The sequence below is a fragment of the Pollicipes pollicipes genome, unplaced genomic scaffold, assembly GCF_011947565.3.
Source record: "Pollicipes pollicipes isolate AB1234 unplaced genomic scaffold, Ppol_2.1 Scaffold_4219;HRSCAF=4965_pilon_pilon_pilon, whole genome shotgun sequence".
NCBI lineage: Eukaryota > Metazoa > Arthropoda > Thecostraca > Pollicipedomorpha > Pollicipedidae > Pollicipes > Pollicipes pollicipes.
Genome location: NW_023596448.1, coordinates 12,907,027 through 12,924,244, shown reverse-complemented (window position 1 = coordinate 12,924,244; position 17,218 = coordinate 12,907,027). Strand labels below are relative to the sequence as shown.

At 57.6% G+C, this 17,218-nt stretch overlaps 1 protein-coding gene across 1 annotated transcript; it reads left to right on the top strand.

Annotated features, from left to right (window-relative positions):
* The first annotated feature begins 1,355 nt into the window (after window positions 1-1,355).
* LOC119094880 (uncharacterized) lies at window positions 1,356-16,993 on the top strand. Its single transcript, XM_037217789.1, has 10 exons — window positions 1,356-4,530; window positions 5,283-5,562; window positions 6,118-6,261; window positions 8,507-8,647; window positions 9,241-9,308; window positions 11,630-11,744; window positions 13,300-13,510; window positions 14,689-14,841; window positions 15,942-16,115; window positions 16,572-16,993. Exons 1-10 carry the CDS (start codon window positions 1,454-1,456, stop codon window positions 16,823-16,825), a joined length of 4,617 nt encoding a protein of 1,538 aa, XP_037073684.1. The 5' UTR covers window positions 1,356-1,453; the 3' UTR covers window positions 16,826-16,993.
* The last annotated feature ends 225 nt before the right edge of the window (window positions 16,994-17,218 follow it).

The window sequence follows — 17,218 nt, the reverse complement described above, 5'->3', positions numbered from 1 at the left end:
AAGCAATGCTATTAGGCAATCGGCTGAGATGCCGCGACAGTGTAACTATGCCTGTCGCATTATCACCATTTTGCCAATATCTTGGTTTAATTCATTTATTTAGCTAACTTTACCCGAACATGACAATATTTTAGTTTAAATTATTGATATCTGCCACCAAAATTGACCCGATCAGCGTAGTTTTGTATGTTGCCATCCATGTGATAGTAGCACTCTCTCAGCAGGAAATGAGGCTCCAAACATCTACACTTTCAGCAGGAGGCGAGGTCCCATACAGTCCCGCTCTCAGCATGTTCGCTGTGATGTTGGTCGCTCCAACAGCACAGCATGCGCCCACCGGCTGAGGTTCCACGGATAGCTATTAGTTGGTGCGGACACGCTCTTGTCATGTGCAACTATATTCTCTGCTCAAGACGTTAGTCAAATAAGGTCCAAAGTTGAGCGCTGATGATGTTGACGTCTGACATGTGCCCAGTGTCTTGAAATGCTACATGTAAAATTTCGGCTAATCGAGACAAATGCGTGAGCTTGTCATTTTGCATTAAAGGGAAACAAGGTAGCAGATTAATGGTTGCAGTCTCCAAACATCCTACAGTTCCTCGCTGGCGTCTAGCACCATCCAATCGCTGGTTTATGATTATGCTTCCAGGGCTGGTAGTGTCCGTTATCCTTCATTCATCACTCGTCCGTCCCTTGCCTTCACAGTTTGTTGAATCGCCCATCGTTGTTTCACGTCCACCAACAGATCGCTGTGATCGACCGGCATCGAACAGCTCCCCCCTACAAAAATCCGAGTCTGCACCTCATTCAGCTCTTTTGGGGCTGAATCTCTTTGGGGCTGCTGAGGGGAGGAGGGGGGCTTGCAGTTTCGCTGCCTCCCTGAGACGGCGCCAGAGCGTGCGGTCCCCGAAGATACCGTCGGACTCCGATTGAGGACTTTGGGACGCAGATACAAACTGGGACTAAATCTCCAACGACTCAGCCACACGATCCGAAAGTTGAGGCGTCAAACTAGTCTGTGGCTCGGTCTTACGTCATATAAGACTGACAACGTGGACTCGATGATCAGACTCACGGTCACAGCGCCAGAACTCAGGCGCAGGTTCTTGGGCTCAGTTATGCCAGTCCTCACACACGAAGCAATGCTCTATCCCACCCCTCCCTGTTGCTCGCCGCCACTTTTTCACATCTGACGAACCCCAGTGCCTCTTCCCGGTAGCCCTTCGACGTCGTCGGCGTCCATGCTTTCTCGTCCTTCACGGCCGTCCGTGACTGGCGCAGCGTCACGCCCGGCCTGCTGTTTATACCTCGCCGCCTATAAAGCCCGCCGGCCGGAGCCAGCGGATCCAGTCGGGCTCCTCGCGCCGTCCGTGCCTCCCTCACCTCACTGCGAGAGCCCGCCACTCCGGACTCCGCGCTCGACTGACCCCGCGCGGCGTTGTTCCGTGCCAGCATGCACGTGCTGGCGGTCTGCCTGCTGGCCGCGGGCGTCGCAGTCCCGGCCGCCAGCGACCGCTTCCGCACCGTCATGATCGGGCCCAGTACCGACTTCCCGGGCGGCGACAGTGGCTGTGACGTCTGCTCGCACGGCGACGGCGGCGGCGGCAGCTACCGCAGCTCGTACCAGACGAGCAGCCACTCGAGATCCACGGACGGCGCCGGCGGTCTGTCGCCCGGCCGGCTCGGCCACCGCCGCACCTATTCCTACTCCAGCGAGGAGTCCGAGTACACGTTCACCAACGGCACGCACAGCACCACCATCACCAGCAAGCGCTCGAGCGAAGGCGTGCCTGAGTACCACCTGGTGGTGACGCGCCTGCGCGACCGCGCCGTGCTCGAACGTTCTGTGCTTTCGCAGGCCGAGTACGACGCGCGCCGCGCCAGCCTAGGGCTCACCGGCTCGGCCGGTGCGTTCGGCGGTCTCGACGCGCGCTTCGACTCGTCGCTCGCGGCCGGCTCGCGGCACGACCTGCTCAGCGAGTTCGACAGGCGCCTGGGCCGGCGGCGCGGCGGCGGCGGAGGCGCGGTGACCTCCTACTCCAGCGAGGAGTCCTACTACTCCTTCAGCAACGGCTCGCACACGACGCGCATTTCCGGCCGGCGCAACAGCGACGGTGTGCAGGAGTACCACCTGGAGCTGACGCGCGACGGCGACGGCGCCGTACTCGACCGGGCGACCATCTCCGAGGCCGAGTACAACCGGCGTCGCCAGAGCATGACCGGCGGCGAGGGATTCAGTGGCGTATTCGAACGGCGCGGCGGCTCCCATTCCAGCTCCGGCTCCCGCTCCGGCTCCGGCTCCCACTCCAGCTCCGGGTCCCGCACCAGGTTCGACTCGCGCTCCCGCTCCCGCTCCGACTCCGGCTCCCACCCCGGTTCTGGCTCCCACTCCGGCTCCGGATCCCGCACCAGCTCTGGCTCCCGCACGCACTCCACCTCCTCGAGCTCGGAGCGTCGCGTCTCGAGCGCCGACTCCTGCGTGTGCGTGGCGCTGGAGCGCTGCGCGCCCTCCGGTCTGGTCGGCTGGTCGCTGACCACCTGCCCCGGCTCGGACGTGTGCTGCCGGCCAGACGGAATCCTGCCGGCTCCGGAGCCCGCGGCGCCGTCCGGCTCCCGTCGCACCTTCATCCGGCAGGAGGAGCGTGAGGAGCAGGCGCGTCGCGAGGAGGTGGTGGCCTGCTACTGCACCGATCGCTCTCAATGCTCCGTCGCCGACCGCGAGTACAGCGCGGCGGCGCGTCGCCAGTGCGCGGCGGACCAGGTGTGCTGCCGCCGGGCGCCCGTGCCGGAGCCGGTGCCGACCTTCCGGCCGACGTTCGCGCCGGAGCCGGTGGTGGGTGCCGCCAGCTGCGCCTGCGTGTCGCGCGAGGCGTGCGGCCTGCGTGACCGCGATTTCTCGGCCGAGGCGCTGCGGCGCTGCCCGCGACCAGCCGTCTGCTGCCGGTCACGTGGCCGGCCCGCGCGGCCCGAGCGACCCGAGCGGCCGCCGCAACGGCCGCATCGGACCGACTTCAACGCCGACATCCCGCCGCGGGATCCGTCCGTTGTTGCCCAGGAGCGGGACATGTTCCGCGATATCGTTCAGCATGTGGAAACGACGGACGCCGATAGGCTGCAGCGGCCCGTTACCGACGCTGACATTCAGCGTCTTCAGGGCTCGCTGTCACGCTTCGACGACGCGCACGAGACGGCCGGCCGCGGGCGCACCGAGTACCGCCTCAGCCGCACGCGCACTGAAACCGAGCGGCGACGCGACTTCGGCGGTGACTCCCATCTGCAGCCGCTGGACGAGGGCGCGGCGCACACGGTGAGCAGCTCGCGTCAGTTCAGAGGCTTCGAGAGCAGCTCGCGCCCCGGGCCCACGGACGGGACGGCGGCCGGCGGCCGCAGGGACGACTTCAACGCTGGCGACTTCAGCCAGCGGCCGCTGGACAGCTCCGCGGGAGAGACGGTCAGCAGCGAGCGCAGGTATTCCTACCAACGGACCACATCCGGCAGTGAGCCGGCGCCACAGTTCGGCGACGCCGGGGCGGCGAGCAGCGGCGCGCACTCGCGTTTCGACTCGCGCCGCACGCAGCAGCAAGCCGTCAGCCCGGACGGGCTCGGCCAGCAGCCGGCGGATGATTCCGGCGCTCACGTGGTCAGCAGCAGCCGGCGCTACTCGCATCAGCGTACCGTGTCCGGCGATCATGTCGGGCCTGACCTCGGCGGCAGTGTCACATCTGGCCGGGGACACTCCCGCTTCGAGACAAGGGGCGTGAACGACCTCGTTTCCGACCCGGACCCGGTGATCGACCTGCCAGGTCCGCAGGTGGTGAGCAGCTCGCGCCGTTACTCCTACCAGAGCTCGTCGTCGTCGGATGGCGCGTCGGCGGACGGAGCGCGTCTCGGCGCGGCCGGCGACGCCGGTCGCTCGCGCTTCGAGTCGAGCCGGACTGAGCAGCGCGCCACCAGTTCCGGCGGGCTTGGGCCGCATCCGCTCGACCTGTCCGGCGGCCAGACGGTCAGCAGCTCGCGGCGCTTCTCGCACGAGCGCACCGTGTCGGGCGGCGGCGCGCACGGCGGCGGCGCGCACGGCGGCGGCGCCGGCGTGTCCTCCTTCCAGGACGGTCGCCTGTCCGGCCACGACGCCAGCCAAGGCTCTGGCGATCTCGGCGCCAGCGGCCACACCAGCGGCTCGCGCTACTCGTCATCATGGTCATCGCGCTCCAAGAGCAGCACGGGCTCGTCGACGGTGCAGCCCGACTCCTACTCACACAGCTACCAGTCGGGCCCCGCCTCGAGCAGGTCACACTACAGCAGCTCGTCCAGCCGCCGCATCGAGCAGGTGCCAACGTCCAGCAGCAGCTACTGGAGCAGCTACTCCTCGCACTCCGGCAGCCGGCGCCGGCGCGGCCTCTTCTCCAGAAGCGAGCCGGCGCAAGCTGACCCGTACAACGTCGCACGGCTCGACAACTGCGTCTGCGTGCCGTTCTTCCAGTGTGAGGACGGCAACATCGTCACTCACGGCGCCGACCTGCTCGATATCAAGTAAGTGGAGCTCAGCGTCGCCGGAAACGGACATCGGGCTTGTTTTTGTGTTCGTCGACAGCCATTGCCAGTGGGCCGGTCTTTGCTAATGCTACGCTGGGAAAGCGATTTTTCTCGGGCCGGGACATCAGAATACTTTTAACGCACCCAACGGGAACAGCTGCGTAATGCAGTGCCTCGTTGTACCCATTTTCTCTTCCTCGTGACCTTTCCTCAGCTCCCCGCCTTTTGCTCTCCAAAGAAAGATGGAACGCTGCCAGAGACGTGGCCAAGACAAGAAGTAGAGGATCTGTCCCCTGTGACCCGCTTTTTCATTTTTCTCCAACAAATAAGTTCTAACAAAAGGTTAAAATCTAGCGAGGTGCGTTCACTTGTCGGATGAGCTAAATTCCTGAAGGAAATGCTTGCTACTACCCTGGAGACTACCCATCTGTTGTTTGCTTTACCTATATTTCTTCTCTCCTCTCCGCCCATTTCATTATTTCACCAGTACTACCCCATTAGAGCCTGTTTAAACCAACCCATATATCATTCCTCACTGCTTGTACTTACGCTTTCCACCCTTCTTTCCTCCATTTCTTCAGATACTAAATTATTCTGGACTAGTTGTAAGACTTGCTCCTTGCACTTTGTTTGGTATGCTCCATTCTGACGTAAGACGTCATGACAGAGATCAGACACAAAACAGATCGTTAGAAGCACAGCTCAGAGCGTCGTGCCTCCTTGCACCTCCTCACCGTCCGTTCCGGCAGGCTGGGTCCGCGCAAGCAGTGCTCTGGCTTCCGCGTGTGCTGTGAGCTGCCGGAGTCAAGCCGGCGCCGGCTACAGGCGAGTCCAACGCTCCAGTCGGGCGTCATGACCGCCGTCTCGACCAGCGGCATCGACCTCTTCGACCGCTCGCACGTGGCCTCCCAGCCGTGCGTCTGCGTGTCGGCCTACCTCTGCAAAGGGGGTGAGATCTACCCGCCGCCGCAGACCCCGGTGGACATGCGCCAGGTGTCACGCACCGGCCGCTGCAACTACGACGGCCAGGTGGGTGTCGCCGGTAGCCGTTACCTGCCCGTGGGTGCAGGTGGATGTCAGCAGGGGCGTCAAGGAGGTGTCAGGAGGGTACCCGAAAGGTGACGGGTGGTACAACATCCGGCTGCTTCCCCACGGGGAGATGGCGAGCACGCTCCTGAGGCTACCCCACGGGGAGATGGAAAACACGTCAAGGAGGCTACCCCACGGGGAGATGGAGAGCACGTCGCGACGGCTAACCCCCGGGGAGATGGAGAGCACGTCCTTCAGCAATCTAGCGAAGGAATGTGACGACGATGGCACTGCATGGAAGGAATGGACATGGAATACCTTCTGCCCCTGTCCATGATGCTCGCGATGTGGCGCACCACGTTTTGAAATAGACTGACCATTGATAGCTGCTAGATGCGCACGATGAAATGCTTAATACGTCTCAAGTAAATGTCCTATCCCACCAGGACATTCTAAACCAAACATCCAGCTTCAAAGCCATTACCACCACCACCGTCATCACCACCACCATGAACGCCATGACCACCACCGTCATGCTCACCACCACGTTGTCAGGTGTGCTGCGCCATACCGAGGACCCAGATCCTGCCGACGCCACCGCCGCCGCCCTGCCAGTGCGTCTCGGGTGACCGCTGTCGTCAACAGGACGTGCTGTCGCGCTACATCGTCGCCACCGCGCCCACCTGCCCTGGCACCCAGGTACGGTCCAGCACAGGACAGGTGGAGGGGAGGGCGATTCGTCTTGAATAGCAGTTTGACTTTAAAGGGAAAGTCTCACGTTTGAAGATATTGAATCGAGCATGATGTGTGATGAAACAAGCCACTTTATAACTTTTTGTATGTTTGTTTTTTTAATCGGAAAAGACTGCTCTAGACAGCACAATTTTCTGTTTAGTAAATATGCTCCTCCGTGCGCATAGTTTGATTACGTCATCGCACAATGCACAATACTGACTGAGAGCTAATTGACAGCCGCTGCATTTGGAAATCGCGCTCACGAACGCCAGATATGAGCGCCTCGACAATTACATTTTATTGGTGGCCTTCATCACCGCATGGCTTATGGAATGATAGTGTTTGAATGGCTTTATTATGAAGTCATGAATGCCAAGGTGATTTTGAAATACTCTCCCCGAAGAGCGTTTCGCCATTCTTGCGAGCGCGTAGCTCATAAAGGGGTTTAGACCTTAAGAGGGGCAGGATTGTGAACAGCACCGCAAGGTCTTCAAGATGGCTATCTCAGTTCATAACCCCACATAAATGTGGAACACTGCCATGAAACGCCAGATTGATTCGGCTTAGAGCTTTGCTTGTCTGGGCTTGATATGATTTGTCGAGAATGCCCAGAGGATGTGAAAGGGCCAGATGTGACGGGGTGAATATCCAAGTAGGCGCATACTTCACTGGGAATGGGTTGAACTGATCATTACAAATCGCGCCTGGCCGGTGTGTCCCTCGCGCCAGAGTGTACAGACCTGACTATGGAAGGCGCCGCGGCTGGAAGACTCAGGACGTGCATGACCAGGCACGGTTGCTGTTGGGCCATTCCAGACCCGAGTGTGAGGATGTGTGCCCCAAGCAGCAATGCTTTGGCTTGGGAACAGGATAAAAGTGCGACCTTCATGGGGCGTTCACATCGGTGCGGTCACGCATCGCTGATTGTCCGGCAGTCCGCTCCTGGTTACGAGCTGCGTACCAGGCGTTGACGCTATGGAAGACTAGGAAAAATGATGCTGCTTCAGTTAGGAGTATCTGTGACAGTTACTAGGCCGTAAGCTCAAATGCTTCGATAAACAACGAACCAGGCGAATTCGAAAGACTTTGGGGTCTCAACAAGTCAACAACAACAAGTCATTTGTTGTTGTTGAGCCGATGTGGTCCCGCGGATCGCGGACCCTTATATTCCCAAGCTGGTGTATACGTCCCAAAGTCATCGCAGCTCCGTTTACACGTCCCGCACCCATGGCAGCTCCATTTACACGTCCCGCACCCATCTCAGCTCCGTTTGGTCCAGAGCGTGACTGCTCAGCACGTGTGTCAGATAGCGATAGACTGCTGCTATCGGGAGTGCAACATTAGTCCTCGTCATGGGAGGTAGGCTATGCAATTTTGTTTTCCAGCTCAATATCCGCCAGCCTCTCCTCTCCTCCTCTCCACCTCATCTCCCTAACCATCATCCCGTGCACACACCAGGGGACACTACCAGGAGAAGGGTCACTATCATCCCGCGCATTGACACCACCAGGGGACGGGTCACTATCATCCCGCCCATTGACACCACCAGGGGACGGGTCACTATCATCCCGCGCACTGACACCACCAGGGGACGGGTCACTATCATCCCGCGCATTGACACCACCAGGGGACGGGTCACTATCATCCCGCGCACTGACACCACCAGGGGACGGGTCACTATCATCCCGCGCACTGACACCACCAGGGGACGGGTCACTATCATCCCGCGCACTGACACCACCAGGGGACGGGTCACTATCATCCCGCGCATTGACACCACCAGGGGACGGGTCACTATCATCCCGCGCACTGACACCACCAGGAGACGGGTCACTATCATCCCGCGCACTGACACCACCAGGGGACGGGTCACCATCATCCCGCGCACTGACACCACCAGGGGACGGGTCACTATCATTCCGCGCACTGACACCACCAGGGGACGGGTCACTATCATCCCGCGCACTGACACCACCTGGAGACGGGTCATGACGTTGTTAAAACGATAAGTAGGGATAAAAGTAACCAATAAAGGACAAAAGCTGCCAACCACATTGACCAGTGATGCAGATATGTTTTAACATTATAAGCATAGGTATTCTGTCAGTATCCAGTCCTGGGCGCCGTTTTCAACGCGGTGTATGACTCGTCTCCGTCGCCGATTCTGTGGCTGGGTCCGCCCATGACCGGCGCCGTTGGTGGTCGCCAGGTGTGCTGCTCGCGCCCTCTACCGGCACCGGGCGGCTACCCCGGCTCGCCGGTCATACCCGACGTCCGCCAGCCCGACTTCGACGTGTACCAGTTCTGCAAGTCGTACCCGCTGAGCATCGCGTGCGGCAGCACGCATCGGGTGAGCACTAAATGGTCCACGGCTGCAGAGAGGCGGTGTCGGATTGGTCCGTGTGGCTGGCGACAGGACTTAGATTGGAGCAATTGGTGAAAACGAGGATACAGCGGCGGGCTGCTTGGAGCAATTGGTGAAAACGAGGGTACAGCGGCGTGCTGATTGGAGCCATTGGTGAAAACGAGACTGATTTTTTTTAGCTGGGTCCCTCCGTATCGACTTCCTGGCTTCAACCTAGTGAGCGTGTTAAATGGCGTTAAGTTAGTATTCAGCCTGCCTGAGAGAGATAGCATGCCTGCCTTAGAAGTGCGGGGCTGCAAGTTCGGGGCATGCCACCAGCAGCGTTTCGACTTCTCCGAGGGCTGCAGTTAGGGCAACAGGGTGTGACTAATGAGCGTTAAAGCTAAATGCGTCATAGCAGCCCTGAATTGCAATGGCTGCCTGCCCTGCCCCGTGGAGACTCCCGAGCCCCGGCTGTCCGTGGGCGTAAGTATTGTATGTATTGTATTCGACCATATCGGTATTACTGGCATTCGAGCGTCACTGACCCTGTGATAGCTAGCTCGGTGCACTAAATGAGCACGCCCCATCTGTTTCAGTTCAGCACTCTACCGACCATCACACCCTCCGCTTACTTTGATGCCGATGCTGAAGCCCGTAAGCTCAAGTAAGCACCACCACCCTGGCAGGGTCTCAATTGCAGGTCTGTTTTCTGACTACCTGATGGCATGGTCCTTTTTCGTATATGATATACAAAAGGTTTCGGATATTTTGTTGAAAATGTTTTTACAAAGGCATGCGAAGAACACTACCTATGACAGTATGAGCCAGGTGCGTCATGAGAACTCAGGTCAAAACCCTGCTCTGTCTTGCTCTCCGTAATGCTAGCGAGACGAGTCTGGATCAATCTTATGGAACTCAGCGGATTTACTAAATTTCACTTGAGCGGGTTGTAAGTCATTGGTTGATTGGAAACGTCTTTGCACTTGACTGTATCAGACTGGAATGAACTTATCACAATGCAATGAGCTGCACCAAACTGCACGAAAGCGAAATGAGCCCAGATGAACTGAGCTGAGCCGAACAGAACCGAATTGTACCGCTCAGGCTCTTAATTAGCGGGGCTGGCTTTGACCGAATGGAGCAAACCCAGCGCCCCACGAGCCGGGCTGGACCGGGAATCGGACTCGTCTGCGCCCTGGCTCCGCAGTCTGTGTATACCAGCGCGGCGGCGGAGGGCAGGGCGGCGGCTGGACAGTGTCGTTCATCCGGACCGGCGCCGCCGCCGTGTTTATCCGCTGCCGTGTAAATAGAGAGGCGCGACGGCTGAGTGTCCGGACTGCCCGGCCGAGATGGGACACTCCAGGGCACATCTCTCGGGTTCGCGCGGCACTCCTGAAAAGTGGCTTGTAGACGGACTCCGCCACGTCGAGCGTGTGGCGTTTAGCGAGCAGAGACGGGAACCCTGACGGCACGGACGGCGGCAGAATGTCGAATCCTGCCGAGGTGTCGCCGCTCCATCTTGATCCTCTCCCAGCCGCGCGCCGAAGACCTCAGGTCACGGTGTCGCTGTATCGAACACCCCGGGCATCGGTGTCACCGCGCCGAAGACCTCAGGTCACGGCGTCGCCGCGCCGAACACCTTAGGTCACGGTGTCGCTGTATCGAACACCCCGGGTATCGGTGTCACCGCGCCGAAGACCTCAGGTCACGGCGTCGCCGCGCCGAACACCTTAGGTCACGGTGTCGCTGTATCGAACACCCCGGGCATCGGCGTCACCGCGCCGAAGACCTCAGGTCACGGCGTCGCCGCGCCGAACGCCTTAGGTCACGGTGTCGCTGTATCGAACACCCCGGGCATCGGTGTCACCGCGCCGAAGACCTCAGGTCACGGTGTCACCGCGCCGAAGACCTTAGGTCACGGTGTCGCTGTATCGAACACCCCGGGCATCGGTGTCACCGCGCCGAAGACCTCAGGTCACGGTGTCGCTGTACCGAACACCCCGGGTATCGGTGTCACCGCGCCGAAGACCTCAGGTCACGGCGTCGCGACGGAGCGCGCCACCTATCGCCGCAGTGGAAAGCTTCGCCGGCAGCCAGGCTGAACTCAGCCGAAAGGCTGCGAGCGGGAACTGGACTTGACAGACAGCCCTGGCTGTATGGACGGCTGGCCAGTTCTTGCATGGGAGTTTCTTTGTGTTCTAAGCGGCGGTGAACTGTGCGTCCAAAAAGGGATGACAGCCCCATGTGGTTATCGCGGCTGGCAATAGACTCCGGAAAATGTGAGCAGGATTCTCTTACGTGATGTTCGACGCTCAACTATGAGTGTTTTAAACTCGTGGACCAAAAACCGCGGCATTGGACACACCAACGATACATAATGTATCACACATAATTCGTAGCACTCACGCCATGCCATCATTCAAAAGTATAAAATATCAATGAAATCAGGTGCTAAAAAAAGTTGGAGAACTACCTTGACCTTGACTGTACCACCGGAAACACAAATCATACTTACTTTGCTCACTCTTGAGCCAATGCATACGGAGCACGGGCATTGGAACATAAGACGACGGATCAGTAACGAGACTCCCGGCTGTCATCCATGCGCTGGCTGCTTGTTGTCTGTCCTGTGCCATACGCTGGCTGCCTGTTGCCTGTCCTGTGCCATACGCTGGCTGCCTGTTGCCTGTCCTGTGCCATACGCTGGCTGCCTGTTACCTGTCCTGTGCCATACGCTGGCTGCCTGTTGCCTGTCCTGTGCCATACGCTGGCCGCCCGTTGTCTGTCCTGCGCCATACGCTGGCCGCCCGTTGTCTGTCCTGCGCCATACGCTGGCCGCCCGTTGTCTGTCCTGTGCCAGCGCATGACGGTACGATTGTCTGCGTCTCTCCTGGTCCTTCACGTGCCCGCCTGTGGCTGCTTTACGCTGCCCTGCGCTGTGTCCTGCCATTCAGTCTCAGCTCATCACGTGACCCGCGCTCGCAGTTCGGCCATCGGCTACTTCAACGCTGATGATGAAGTGCTGATCGAGGTGCTGGCCAGGAGAACGTTCGCCGAGCGTGCGCTCATCAAGAATGCGTACGCCAGGCTCTACGGCAAGGTGAGCAGCACAGCGCTCCGTGGCGGACGCCGCCTTCTTGGACTGGTTCACGTGATGCTGGTGCAAGGTCATATTCGTGCTCGGTGAAAGGTGTTTCCTGTTGGGGTTTCGCTATAGTCAGCCTTGTGGTGCGCGGTGATGGGACCGTTCAATGTGCCTCTCACGCTCAGGGAGACATCTCCTTGACCTCAGACCAGTCGCAAACGATTGTCATTGTCATCATGGCCACCATGACGCACGCAGCCTCGAAGGATGTCACGATGGCTGTGCACTGTACGAGCGATGAAGGACATGACTTAGCAATTGCGACGCATCGAGTCGCCTCGGTGCCCCTTTCCTCTTTGGCCAGACATTGATCACGTTTCTTATATATAACGCTTCGTTCAGACGCCATTTTCTACGGCGTACGCGAACAGGACACACACCAACATCACCTCCCGATCCGTGTCCAGCTTGACTTTTCTCGCTTATGAAGCGTTTGACCAGGACGTTGAAACACTATCGAAACCTTGGCCTGCGCCCCAGCCATGGCCTCATTACGGCGGGGCCTTGGCCTGCGCCCCAGCCATGGCCTCATTACAGCGGGACCTTGGGCTGAGCCCCAGTCATGGCTTCATTACGGCGGGACCTTGGACTGAGCCCCAGCCATGGCCTCATTACGGCGGGACCTTGGACTGGCGAGAACCCGGCCCGGTCACAGCAGCAGCCCGTGTTTATGGCAGGCGCGTGTCGGGCTTATCAGTGAGCTGCTGCAGAGCAGGTCAGGCCAGAGCCAACGCCGACGCCTCCCGCGCCGTTGCTAACGCATTGGGGGCGTCAACACGAATGCGGGTTCGAATCCTGTCAACCCTTGCTTTGCAGGAGGCATTGTGACGATCGTTATAAGAGAGGGCTGGGGTAGCCCGGATGACCTGGGGTCATGCTTCAAAATTGTCCACGTACTTCTATAGGTCTGTTAGATGAGCACTCCTTTGAAGCGCATTTTCTGAACGCTTGCAAACCAGCGCAGTGTCACTTTATGCTCTTTTGGAAACTCGAGCTTTTAAAGGACATGCTTCGCATTTGATTCACGTCATCGTGCCTCGCCCAGCATTGATTGAGAGCCAATTGTCGGCCGTTATATGTGTAAATCGTAGTCACGAACGTGTGATACAAGCGCCTCGACAATTATATCGTTTTATCCTTGATCACCGCATGGCTCACAGAATGGTAGAATTTAAACAACGTCATTATGACGCGGTGAATGCCAAGGTGACTTAGAAATAGTCTTCCCGGGAAACGCTTCCCCATTTTCGCGAGCGTGCAGCTCATAAACTAGAGAGGCTTAGGTCTTAAAAGGACAGGATCGCGGACAGCACCGAAAGGTCTTCAATATGGCTATTTCAGTTCAAATCCGCATATGAACATAGAACACTCTCTTTAGTAGATGCTGGCTTATGTTGAGGTATGGGAAGGGCTAGGTACAATTTTTTTAGAAGCTCGTGGCCTTTTAAACAGGCAATATCCCTGCGTGAGGAACTGCTACACCTCACTCAATACGAGTGACGTCCCACAGGATCTATACGATGCTGTCACGAGAACGACGCGCGGCAAGTTCGAGAACTTAATGCAGGAGCTGCTGGAGGCGTCCTCATACTACGAGTACCTGGCCAAGAAGCTGCACGAGGGCATGGACCGCATCGGCACCGACGAGGACGTCCTCCTGGAGACGCTCATTAGCAGCACCGGCGACGAAATCGACGCCATCCGACCCTTCTTCCACGCCAGTAGGTGTAACGGGACTTCTGAAAATGGTGTTTTGGGGCGTTCAAAACTGTGGCACATCTTGTGCTGTCCCCCTGACCTTTTGTGAGCTGGGGTGACTGCGGTAGTCGTGTTGAAGCTCAGCGGGCAATGCTTGAACCGGGAATCAAGCCTGGTCCTCTTGCTAACGCTCGATCTTCTCGCTACTCAGCTATCATGTGTTTTTGGATAGGTATGCGTCAATTGTTAATGACTTGCATGAACCAGTCTGCATTTCTTCCTTGCTAGCATTGTTATTTTTGCTGATCTTAATATTCATGGTACGCATTCTCAGACACAGATACGAAGGCAAATATATTTGCCAAAGGTCTAGATGCCACAGCGCCGGCGGGTGTTCATCATAGCGCGATACGCAAGTCATAACATAATCTATTTTTTAAAAAGGAAACGTGAACACGTCGTCGCGCCCCTTTTGTGGAGCGCCAGTGACAGTATTGGCCATATTAACGCTCAGGGGTCGTGGCACCCCCGGGTACGAACCCAGAACCCCCATGTGGGAGCCGACGAGCTGAACACTTGGCCATTACGCCTCCTCATAACACAAATCGTGAGCTTTGCCCTTTTGCCTAAGTTCGGGGCGCATTGCGTGAGCACTACATGACGCATCGCGGCAGCCTTTGGAATCAGCCGGGAACTATTGCCTCCCTGCACCGACCTGACCTAACCTGACCGAGTCCCAGCAACCCCGAGGACTGGTCTGACATGAATCGACCGCAGCCGAGCAGTGTCGAAAGTTCGACTCATCTGCTCTCATGGTGGCTGAGCATCCCAGGACCTGAACGGGTCCGACAGCAGCCATACGGTGCCGAGATCTGAGATCTGCTCTCATGGTGGTGGCTGAGCAGCCCGGGACCTGAACGGGTCCGACAGCAGCCATACGGTGCCGAGATCTGAGATCTGCTCTCATGGTGGTGGCTGAGCAGCCCGGGACCTGAACGGGTCCGACAGCAGCCATACGGTGCCGAGATCTGAGATCTGACCTGGTGGTGGCTGAGCAGCCCGGGACCTGAACGGGTCCGACAACAGCTCCACGGTGCCGGGACCTGACCTGGCCTGGCTGCAGCCGAGCCATGCATGGACCCGTCCCAGTCTAACCCAGCCACGCACCGCTTCGCTCTGAGTTCTGACACCCTGCCCGCAGTCGAGGGGAAAACGCTGGAGGCGGACGTGGAGGACGACCTGACCGGAGACCTGGAGGACATCATCTTGGCGCTGGTGAACAGCAAGCGGGACCGTACCTTCCGCACGAACCGCAAGGAGGCCAATGAGCAGGCCCGGGCGCTCTACCAAGCCGGTGAGCGGCAAGGCGGGCGGGGGAGGGGGAGGGGGAGGAAGAGGGCGGGGCCGTCATCGACAGCGGGCGACCACAGGCAGCTGTGAGCAATGCGTGTTGTATGGACAAGATGAAGCTGAGGCTTTGGCCAAAGCTCCTTGTCTAATGCGTGACCAGCGCTGGGTTGATGAAATAACCAGAACAGAGCACTTGCCTTTGTCGTCACCAGCTGATGGTGAGCTTCGCGATCGAAAGTACCTCAACCGACTCTCTGCAGCCCGGCCCATTGTTTCATGTCATTGTGGCCATAATCTCAATGGCAGGCCAGGCTGGCGCTATCGGTAGTCTTCAAGTGTTAGCTGTCGCATCACACATCCACTGTGGAGACGCTCTTCGTGGTTGAACCATGCCAGATCCACGTACATCGAATCCATAGATTTTAAGCGTGATGCATCCATCAGTCCGCCTTTTCACAAACTCTTCATTCGATTGATTCATCCGGCATAGAAATATTTACCCCCACCATACGTAGCAATGTGTAGCATAATTTAAGACCACACCCATGAGAGCGTTATTTTCCTCTACCATCGACATTTAACTTTGCTTCCATATACATCCATTTATGCTCCATATAAATCAATTTATTCGCCACTTTCATAATCGCTCAACTCTGCCTCAATGTAGATCTATTTACGTAAGTTGTTCAGTGCATTTACGAGGAACGTTATTCACATAGACAAGACAGTCGCATTAGCTTTGTTCTTCGGAGAAAACCAAGAGAATGGAGATATATATGGGTTGATATTTCAGCAACATGCTTTTATCGAAACAATAGCAGAAGCGAATTTCTTTTTTAGTTCAATTTGGAACTCAGGAAAGAATTTACTTCTGCTATTGCTTTGTATCAGGGCACGTTACCGAAATATCAATCCAACCATATCTTTATTCTCCCGGTTTTCTCCGAGGAATAAGGCTGATACGACTGTCTTATCTATATGGATCCACTTAGGTTAATTCGTCAGTCGGCCCCAGTCCAAGCCCATGTCCTGCGAGGCGAACCAAATCCGTAGTGGCCTTGACCTCCGGACGTCACTCACCTGGCGGCGTGGTCTCCGGCTCAGGCGGCAGCCGGCTGGGCACCGAGGAGGCCACATTCAAGTACTACCTGACCCACGAGAACTACGCCCAGCTGGCGCTCATCTTCTCCGAGTACGAGCTGTTCGCCGGCGAGTCCTTCGAGGAGGCGCTCGAAGATGAGTTCAGCCGGGACATGGAAGACGCCGCGCTGGCCATTGGTGAGAACGCCGCGGGGCCTCGAGTTTGCTAGTTATCGATGGGAACGCTGTGGAACCCCCATTTCAGTGTTATCGGTGAAGGCGCTTTGACCCCCAAACTACTGGTCGTCGGTGAGAACGTTCCGAATTTAACTAAAGAAATAAAGGTATGCGTATATGCCTGCTCTGGTGCGCCTTGTCATTACTTCATTATGACCTTGCCACGGCCTTCTTAAGAGCATCCCCAAGACATGAGCTGCCATTCCTGTACGTATGAGTGGTCGCCAATCCAGCCGTGTGTTCTCGGCGCTTGAGAAAGTCTCTGGTTGTCTCTTTCGGAACGGACGACATATCAACTTTCAACCGTGCATGTCCCTCTCCCCTTACATATTCCACAAGAGGCGTCTGGTCCGACCAGTCCATGCATCGCCTCGTGCTCGACGGCAGTCTGACCTGACCTGATCTCTAACCCCGCAGTCGAGGTGACCAGAAACCTGCCGCGCTATTTCGCCGGCCGGCTTCACCACGCGCTCTGGGGCCACGGCCCGCTCAGCAAGGACGACACGTCGCTGCGACGCATCCTCATCTCGCGCGCTGAAAGAGACCTGGGGACCATCGCGCAGGAGTATCAGCTCAAATATGGCCGCACGCTGATCGACGATATCGAGAAAAAGAGCACCGGCGACTATGAGGACGGGTTGGTGGCGCTAGTGGGCGGCAAGTCCAAATAGTACCGCCATCTTTGAACCGTTTTAGAACTAGTGTTTCTGATGCGCGACAAGGCGCCGGCTGGCCGTCATTCGTGGCGTTGGCGGGACCGCCAATGTGCAAAAAGGGATGTGGACTGTCGATTTGTGCAACATTCTGATGGCGACTGTCAATAAACGAAACGAAGTCATGCCGCTATCTGCACGTCTTGGCACGCAAGAGAAAGATTCTTAAGAATTGATCATTAGCAAGTATGGGTGTAATAGCACGAGCTGCCTCAGGCCAGGGGGGTCCCACCGCGTGATCAGGACGACCTTCGTGGAAAAAGGTCATCGACGATCGCATTAAACGCAACAGTGCATCGCGTTGTTTAGTGCGACCGTCGATGGCAGCGGATATCGCGATGGTTAACACGC